General features: G+C 37.5%; 1 protein-coding gene and 1 non-coding gene across 2 annotated transcripts in view; one reads left to right on the top strand and one right to left on the bottom strand.

Moving 5' to 3' along the window:
* Ubr3 (ubiquitin protein ligase E3 component n-recognin 3) overlaps positions 1-10,287 on the bottom strand; it is a 140,578-nt gene that overhangs the window by 119,528 nt on the left and 10,763 nt on the right. Inside the window, exons 2-3 of the mRNA XM_031370552.1 lie at positions 5,526-5,665; positions 1,551-1,709 (exon numbers count right to left, since the gene is read on the bottom strand). Coding sequence (XP_031226412.1) covers positions 1,551-1,709; positions 5,526-5,665 — 299 coding nt within the window. The remainder of the gene's footprint in view (positions 1-1,550; positions 1,710-5,525; positions 5,666-10,287) is intronic.
* On the top strand, positions 7,890-7,996 carry LOC116092632. Its single transcript, XR_004119376.1, has one exon. It is a non-coding gene; the product is annotated as a U6 spliceosomal RNA (small nuclear RNA).

Genomic DNA, 10,287 nt, shown 5'->3' with positions numbered 1-10,287 from the left:
TTTCTGAGTTGGAGGCCAGCCTGGTCTACAGAGTGAGTTCCAGAGCTATACAGAGAAACTTTGTTTCAAAAAAATTTATTTATTTTATGTATCTGAGTGCACTGCTTCAGACACACCAGAAAAGGGCATCTGATCTCATTACAGATGGTTGTGAGCCACCATGTGGTTGCTGGGAATTGAACTCAGGACCTCTGGAAGAGCAGTCAGTGCTCTTAACCACTGAGCCATCTCTCCAGCCCCGATCTTAAGTTTTCTTAAGACTAACCTAGAGCTGACCTTACTTACTCAAGGTCTAGTCTTCTGGAATCTCAGAGTCAGATGCTTACAGAAATAGAAGGTCTCTTTCACATGGCTAAACTAAAATCTAACACTGCTTTCCTACAGGTAACTATACTATTTTTAACCTATAATAGACAATCCCTAACAAATCTTAAGAAGTACTGAGAGATGGTTCAGCAGTGAAGAGCACCTGTTCTAACAGAAGACCCAGGTTCAACTCCCAGCACCGACACATCAAGTCACAGTTGATCTGTAACTCTAGTTTCAGGGAATCTGATGCCCTCTATGTCCTTTATGACCTCCACAGGCAGCATAAATACATGTGATGCACATACATACAAGCAGGCAAGACACACATATAAAATATCTAAAAAGAAAAAATTTCAATAATCTTAGGTAGTCTCATACTGGATACTCACTGATTCTCAAAAAATCTACCAATCATTCTTTCCTATTCTGTATTCTGCTCCAAATTCTTCAGTTTCCTCCAGCTTCAGTGGACCAATATGATGATTTGTTTAACTCAGCAGAACCACCATGATTAGCCTCAAGGCCAATGTGTACAGTCAGGAAGTCTTCCAGAGCAATCATGAGACATATCTCATAATACTCCTTGTCCTAAGAGTGTGTACTACCTGCTCTGCTAGAGTTTCAAACTGTTGCCTCATCTTGCCCTATTGTACGGTATTTATGTCAAACACTAGAATACCTATCTGGAAGCTGACATGTCATCAACCAATTCCAGGCCCCTGAAGCTCACAACTCTCTAAGGTTTTAATCTAAATATATCCTTCCTTTTCAGTGAAGTACTAGTATAACTCCACCCTTACCCCACCCTGCAACTCCAACAAATCAGGTGTTCTGGTCTGTGAGATGGCTCAGCAGGTAAAAGCACTTTGCCAGTGAACAGCACGCTGAGCTGACCTCTCACAAGTATCATCACACCGAAGAATGAAGAGGCCAGATACTGCAACAGAAATCAGTTGAATAAGTTTGCTGAAGTTCAGTTTTCTCATCTATAAGAAGTTTTCTTAATAATTTTAAGGTTTAGAATTCTATGAAAAATACTAAATTCTAAAAGGTGCTATTTTTTTTGTGTTTTGGTTTTTGGTTTTTGGTTTTCAAGACAGGGTTTCTCTGCATAGCCCTGGCTGTCCTGGAACTCACTCTGTAGACCAGGCTGGCCTGGAACTCAGACGTCCGCCTGCCTCTGCCTCCCAAGAAAGAGTATGAGTAAGTAAACTGTGAGTGTGTCCTAACATCTTACTTACCAGCAGTCAGGTCTTTGTAGTTCTGTTGGTTTGTTAACACCTGAGTCAGAACAGACCTCATTGCTCCTCCCATTTTAGTCAAGTCTTCTAGAAAGGAAATTTGAGGCTCCAAAAGCTGAAGGACCTTGTTCAGATCTTTTTCTGATGGTACATCAGCAGCTAAAGAAAGAAAATATATTTATATATACATATGTATTATATATATATACACATATATAAACATGTATTTATATAACTAAGATGAACTTAAAATATTTTGTTCAGAACATTTTATTGTTTCAAAATTTTAGTAGTTTCAAAGATATTTTACAGCCAAAAAAGTCAGTATTAAGTCAGTACTAATTAATGACATAGTGCGAATCTAAACTTGTGGAGCTGGCAAGATATCATTGTAGAGAATGCTTGTCTCTAAAGCTGGCTTCAGTGCCAAGAAACACACAAGGGTCCTCGGACCTCTCAACAAGAGTGCTGTGGGGGTGCACATTCAAAGAGAAATCGAAGTAGAGATTTAAAAAAACCTCTTTGGCCAGTAAATGAGAAAAATATTAAAGATGAAAGGAAAAGCCTTGTGGTTTTGTCCTTTAAAAAGATGTCCTAAAGACCCTAGGGCAGTGGTTCAGCCTTCCTAACACTGCAGCCCTTTAATACAGCTCCTCATGTTGTGGTGACCCCCAACTGTAGCCTGCGCAGTCGTCTCGCCAGCAAGAAGACACGCGGACACTAGGTTCCTTCTGTAGCAACGTTTATTGTCTCCATCCATAGGGAAAAAAGGGTCGAGCCAATAATCTGCACTGTTTATATATACCACAGCGTGGCGTGTCTGCCCATGATTGGCTGTTCGCTCATTACCCTACGTAACGCCCCAGAATGGGCCATGACTTTTCACTCTATGCACATACGCAAACAGTTCTCTACGCACATGCGTAAACAGTTGTTTACTAGGAGTTGACAGTGGAAGTAGGCGCCATCTTGCCATGTCTCTCCAGCTTCACCGCTCTCCACACCCAACCATAAAATTATTTTGTTGCTACTTCATAACTGTAATTTAGCTGTTATGAATCATAATGTAAATATCTGATATGCAGAATATCTGATACATGACCCCTGTGAAAGAACCGTTCAACCTCCTCCCACAAGGTTGAGAAAGATGTAAATAAACAAAACTTTAGAGTTTAGTAACAATTAGCTAAAAGAATATGTCTGTGGAACTAAGGGAAGGTCTGTGCACTCCACATGGGACATTTACTCAGCACCAAACTTTACTTTCTCAGTTGAAAGCAAGTACTGGGAGCTATACGTGTGTACCTTCTCCCCAGTGACTTTCCAAGAGCTATGATGACATCTAATAATAATAGGCTAGACATTTTAAGATAAAATGAGAAAAAAAACCAAAGCAACTATGAATCCACAAAATTTCTAATCTTCCATGACCTCAAATTTATAATGAGCTCACAAACAATTTTGGAGTTTTGTTTGTTTAGGTTTTTTTTTCCCTTTTTTTTTGTTTGTTTGCCCAAGTGAGAAATTAATGAGCCAAGAAAGAAAAATTAATAAATGTGCATTCATGACATTCATCCTTAGACAAAAAAGCTTCTACTAGCTTCTTCATATTTTCATATTTTAAAAAAAATAGAAAAACAAACAAACAAAACAACAACAAAAGCTAGGTGTGGTGGCACATGCCTTTAGACCTAGCACTCCAGAGGCAGAGGCAGGCAATTTCAACAAATTCAAGCTCAGCTTGGTCTACATAGTTTTCCAGGACAGCCAGAACTACACAGTGAGACCCAATAAGTAATTAACAATCAAACCAGGTAGGAGTAGCATACAACTATCACAGTTACACACTGGACTCATGTCGCTTTTTAACTATTAAATATTACTAAGAAAAAATTGACACATATTTGTGTAAAATATTCTTTAACTGAACTAATTGTAAACATTAAGATTCTCACAAAAAAAATGTTTTAATACTTTTAAAAAGTAGAATGCCTGTAATACAAAATGCAAATTTCCAAAATGTTTAGCAAGTTCATGAAAATAATGCAGAAAACAACTATTCTTCATTCCAAACAGTCAGTAGTTTGGGATTAAATCAAAGTAATACATTTTTTTATTTTAAGATGCATATTCTGAGAGAAGTACTTAACAAAGGATTCTAAACTGTTGCTTAAAACACAATTAAAAGGGGCTGGAGAGATGGCTCAGGGGTTAAGAACACTGCCTGCTCTTCTGAAGGTCCCGAGTTCAAATTCCAGCAACCACATGGTGGCTCACAACCTTCTGTAATGAGATCTGATGCCCTCTTCTCTCTTCCTGTGCATCTGAAGACAGCTATAGTGTACTTACATATAATAAATAAATAAGCCTTTTAAAAAAAGCACAATTAAGAGAGTAAAATGTCTTGCTCACAATAAAGAGAATTTTAGGAATGTAAAGATATTACAGGATGGCTGTGGTGATATAGAGTTATAATCCTAGCACTCAGGATGCAGAGGCAAGAGAAGCACCACAAATTTGAGGCCAGCTAGGTCTACACAGCGAGTTTCAAGCTAACCAGGAATACTAAACAAGGTCCTGTCCCAAAAAGTAAAAAAATTTAAAAATCTAATTATCTCCTTCACAATTTAAGAGTGCAAATCGGCCGGGCAGTGGTGGCGCACGCCTTTAGTCCCAGCACTTGGGAGGCAAAGGCAGGCGGATTTCTGAGTTCGAGGCCAGCCTGGTCTACAGAGTGAGTTCCAGGACAGCCGGGGCTACACAGAGAAACCCTGTCTCGAAAAACCAAAAAAAAAAAAAAAAGAGTACGAATCGAAGCTAAAAATGTATGCCTCATTCTGATTTCAAATTGAATCTAAGATTTATAGGTTAAATCATTTAAAACATGTAAAAAATAATATAATAATAGCTGATACCATTGGATAAAAATGTCACTATCATTAGAAAGACAGAAGACATTATAAAAAGTTAACAAATGTGTTCCATACTACTACCATCCCTAATTCATAACAACCCACAATGAACTCTATTATGTGCCTAAATCAAAATCTTAAAAGAATAACTGTAAGTTGAGTGGTTTTCCTCCTTTTTAAGTTGTTACATAAAATATCTGGGGGAGGAAAACAAAAGCAATTTACTATCTAAAAATCCATTAAATTCAAACATTTCTCAACTACTTAATTTTGCCCATTCATAATATAACTGCAAATCACTCTTTATTTAGAGGCAAAAGCACCAAACTATGCTTCCTGCAAGGCATCTATAAAGTTATCTACATCATTTATTTTTCTGTACTTCATACTCACTACTTTAAAAATGTTAAACAAAGGAGCACACTACCCAGCAGAATGTAGTGCAGAAAGGGCATAAATTAGAATAGATGTAATGTATAAAAACAACACCATGAGGCTGGACAGATAGCTCAGTGGATAAGAGCACTAACCGCTCTTCCAGGGGTTCTGAGTTCAATTTCCAGCAACCACATGATGGCTCACAGCCATCTGTAATGGGATCCGACACCCTCTTCTGGTGTGTGTCTAAAGACAGCTGCAGTGTAATCATATAAATAAAAATAAATGTTTTTTTAAAAAAGGCAATTGGGAAATATTTATATAAAAAGGACAGCATCGTGAAGCACATAATTTTGTATGCTATCTTTAATGTTTTATGTTAAAAACAAGTGGTATCTTGGGCTGGAGAGATGATTCAGTGGTTAGAAGCATGCACTCCTCTTACAGAAAATCTGAGTTCAAGTCTCAGCACCCACATCTGAAGGCTCGCAGCTGCCTGTAATTCAAGGTCCAGGTATCTCACACCTCTGGCCTCCCTAGGTACCTACATACACATGCACAAACACACATACAGACCACATCCACATATACACACAGTCAGAAATATAAAATTTTAAGTGATATCTTTAAATTTTCTCTTTATCATTAATGCTAAAATTCTGTGACCTGATCATTTAAAACATACCTGGTTCATTATAGCCTTCTCTTAAGTACTGAATAAGACAAAAAATGAATCTTGGAAGAACAAATTCAGACATCATCAGTAAGTCTTTGGGGACACAGGGAATATTTGAACTTGATTTAATCTGATGTCTTCTGCAAAACCTGTAATAGAAAGAAAAAAGAGAAAACTAAGAAAAAGGGAAGGAAAAATAACAATGTCTAATCAAGAAGGAATGTACTGCTACTATTTACAATACTAAAATGGAAAATACAAGCAAATACTGAAGCAAATATAATCCTTCTTTATGATTTTTAAAGCACCAAGTTAAAATATATATGTATATAACTTTAGTAGTACCTAAAAATGGTACCCAGAGCCAGGAAGTGGTGGCACATGCCTAATCCCAGCACTTGGGAGACAGAGGCAGGCAGACTTCTGAGTTCAAGGCCAGCCTGGTCTACCGAAAAAGTTAATTCCCAACAACCAGATGAAGGCTCACAACTATCTGTACAGCTACAGTATGTACTCATATACACAAAATAAATAAATAAATCTTTTAAAAAATAATAGCAAGAGTACAAAAACTATCTTACGTAAAAATCATTAAAAATTCTTCTAAGAGGAAAAGTGATTTTTCTTTTGTTTTGTTTTGTTTTTCAAGACAGGGTTTCTCTGTATAGCCCTGGCTGTCCTGGAACTCACTCTGTAGACCAGGCTGGCCTCGAACTCAGAAATCCGCCTGCCTCTGCCTCCCAAGTGCTGGGATCAAAGGTGTTCACCGCCACGGCCCAGCGGTAATCAGAATTTTAAAAAAATGTTTACAATTGATACTAGCCAAAGAATTACTGTGTGTTTTAGCCCATAATGGCACACTGTCCCATCCTAACCTTTGACTCAGTTCACTTAGCTTATTACTCTAGTGTTAAGGATGACCTTTTCTAACCTTTTTCTAATCTTACTATATAAGATTGGTAACTTTTTATTTATGGGTATGTGTATCTCTCGTTGGGGAGGTTGGGGCTGAGGAGGCCTGGTTTCAGAGCATCTACAGTTGGAGTAACAGGAGGTTGTGAGCCATAAGATGTATGTACTAGGAACCAAATTGGCCTTTTGGAGGAGCAGCAAGCACTCTTAACCCCTAAGCCATCTCTCCATCCCCTCCATAAGTTCTTCAAATCTTCTGAAATTTTTATTTACTTTCAGATTTTATAACTACATTAGTTTAAGTTCATTTTAAATTAGAATTAAGATGTAAGACAATTATTTTGTGGTATTTTCTAAAGAGGACAATGATCCATGGATACTCACACTGCAGGGCTTTGTTCTATTTTGTTTTGGAAGGGGGCTTGTCATGGGGATTTTTAGGCAAGATTTCATGGCCTAGAATAGCTTCAAAAATCCCTATAGTAGCTGAGGTTGCCTTTGAACTCCTAATCTTTCTACCACCACCTTCCACTGCTGGTAGTACAGGTGCACACCACCATATATGCCCATATGCCCCCCCCCAGAAACTCTTATAAACTGTACACAGGCATTTTACAAATTCTCTACTTTGTATATAAAGTAGGTGACAATGAAAAAACACAAGATTTACTAACCTAGGAATTCACAACATACATTAAAATCCAAACTCACTATTCCTGCAAATCTGAGGTATAGTTCAGAAAACATGCTCAGTATATGTAGGACTCTGGTTACATTCCCAGCACCAAAATAAGAAAGGAAGAAATCCATATACACACATATATTTACATGTGTATACACCTTTAATGCAAGCAATCTACCACTTCCTATTTTCTCAGTAAGAGAAAAAGGAGTAATGCAATTTGCAATGTTACAATCTCAGTAGAAATTTAGCTCTCTTTTACTTTACAGTAAATTAGAGGATGAGCAACTGAGTAGTCATTAAAAATAAAATTATGACAATATAATACTAGTTTCAGAAAGAGGTCCTACCTTATAGTTTTTCCTACAGCTTACAAAATATTATCAGTATATATTCACAGACTCGTATAACTTTAATTCTTTTTATTTATTATTTTTAAGACTTATGTACTTATGTATGTTCGTACACTGTCTCTCTCTTCAAACACACCAGAAGAGGGCATCAGATCTCATTACAGATGGTTGTAAGCTACCATGTAGTTGATGGGAATTGAACTCAGGACCTCTGGAAGGACAGCCAGTCTCTAGCCAATAACTACAATTCTTAACAATGTCTTTTTTTTTTCTTCCATCCTTCCCATACACTATACTAATACATAGATGTTTGCAAATTTCAAGAAACATCAAGTCCTTTTATAAGAAGGAATGGGGTTGTCTATATATTATAAGGAATTGCACAGCTTGAAACTCTGACCAAAATACTGTTTAGAGCTTAGAGCAGTGCTTGCTTCGGCAGCACATATACTAAAATTGGAATGATACAAAGAAGATTAGCATGGCCCCTGCGCAAGGATGACACACAAATTAGTGAAGCATTCCATATTTAAAAAAAAAAAGAAAAGAAAAAAGGAAAAAAAGAGCTTAGAACAAACCCTAATTGATAATAAATAAGTACTTGGTAGACAGAAGGGGGAAGTCCATACAAATCATGTGCCACTCCCTAACTTCTCCCCACAAGCCTTGTAATCCTGCACCCTACCCCGGGCTCATTACTGCAGTTCCTAACAGCATCATTTTCTCAAACATTCCTAAGTAACTCCTTCCCCTCAACTTTCAGCATGAAATTTAAATGATTAAGTGACTGTTACATTTAGGCTAGTACGTTTTAAAGAAATAAAACCAAGAACATATCATTTATATTCACTCATTTATATTCATTGTTCTTAGATTTGGATATGATCTTAATATGTATCCACATGTTTCCTAACAATTTTATTTGTTTAGGAAAGGAAAGTAAATTTTAAATTCACAAAAATCTGCAGCTGTACTACAGAATTCAGTCATCTTTTTTTCTTAAAGGGATAACATTTTCTGCCTTAAAGGCTATAATACAATCTATTATAAACATTCATTGTTGCTTTTATAAATTAAAAGAAAGCATGAATAACACATAAACAAATGAGAAAATAAGGGGTTTTTTAATAAAGATTTATTTATTTTATGCATATGAGTACACCACCATTGCTCCCTTCAGACACACCAGAACAGGGCATCAGACCCCATTACAGATGGTTGTGAGCCACCATGTGGATGCTGGGAATTGAACTCAGAACCTCTGGAAGAACAACTGGTGCTCTTAACCACCGAGCCATCTCTCCAGCCCTGAGAATGTTTAGGGCTGGGGAGACACAGTCTCACTATATAGCTCTGGAACATAGCTGTCCTGGAACCCGTTATGTAAGCCAACCTGGACTCAAGCTCACAGAGATTGTCTGTCTGTTTCCCAAGTCCCGAGCACCTTACTCAAAGTGCAATGTGATCTAATCAAATGTTATTCTCATAAATAAGCATAGGAATTTTGGACAATAGCTTGCCAACAAGGAATCCAAAAGGTATATAGTCAGAGAATAGAAAGCACAAAAGTCTTCTTAACTAGTAATCAAACTAGCCCATTACTGCACTCAACTATTAATCATGTAAAGTCCTCTTAGACTGTAAAATGTTTTACTGAATCTGAGTCAAAGGTATAAGGTACATCTCAATCACAAAAGAGCTGGTAGCAAATCATCTCCAAGATGGGTTCCAATATTAAAATTCTATGTGCCCAAGCATGTACAATAACTCCAGTATAGGAGCTACAGAATAGCATGAGGAACACAGTAAGATCTCCTACACAGAATGAAATAAAATGAGAACAAGCATGGAAAGGCAAAGAATAAAGTTTTTAAAGTAACAGCCACATACATCCTCTCCACACATAAGAAAATTCTTTTGAGACAATGGCTATCATTGATCCTCCTGCCTTTATATCCTGATCCTCCTGCCTTTACATCTCAAGTCCTAGGACTGTGCTACCACATCTGATTTCAAAAATGTTAACTGTAAATACAGCAATGAATGTAAGTTTAAAAGATAATCCCAGCATCAGGAGGCAAAGGCAGGAGGACTTTTGTGACTTCCAGGAGAGCCAGAACTACAAAGTACCCTGTCTTTAATTAGTTAATTATAATTATATATATATTTTTTTAAAAAGAAGCTAACACGATAGGTTTCCAGGAAAATCTATACATGAAATCTGTACATATGCCTATGAACTTGTACCAAGTTTGGATTTTTTTCTAAAAGATAATTCTCTCCCAAAAATAGAGCAGAGAAACACATTTTCAGAGAACATGAAGATAACAGAAAATATCTGTAGTGGCTATTCCTGGTTGCCAACTTGACTATATCTGCAATGAACGACAATCCAGAATTAGAAGGCTCACCTGGCCCTAATCTGGAGGCTGAGAGATACAAGTTTCCGACCTGAATCTTGGCATGGAGATCTCAGGATATAGTGGCTATGAGTCCCAGAGGATTAAGATAGAAAGATCTATATGAGTTCAAGATCATCTGGGATTAAAGGTGTGGTGGCATAGTGGCTATGAATCCAAGAAGATTAAGACTGGAAGATCTGGGCTGGATAGATGGCTCAGCTGGTTAAGAGCACTGACTGCTCTTCCAAAGGTCCTGAGTTCGGATCCCAGCAACCACATGGTGGCTCACAAACCATCTGTAATGAGATCAGATGCCCTCTTCTGGTGTGTCTGAAGACAGCGGCAGTAAATTATGCCGGAGCGAGGGGGGGGGGCATCAACAGCATCCACACACATGATGGCTCATGGCCATCTGTACAGCT

The sequence above is a fragment of the Mastomys coucha genome, unplaced genomic scaffold (assembly GCF_008632895.1).
Source record: "Mastomys coucha isolate ucsf_1 unplaced genomic scaffold, UCSF_Mcou_1 pScaffold15, whole genome shotgun sequence".
NCBI classification, from domain to species: Eukaryota; Metazoa; Chordata; class Mammalia; order Rodentia; family Muridae; genus Mastomys; species Mastomys coucha.
Note: the sequence above shows the minus strand (reverse complement) of the source record. Positions and strands in the feature narration are given on the sequence as shown.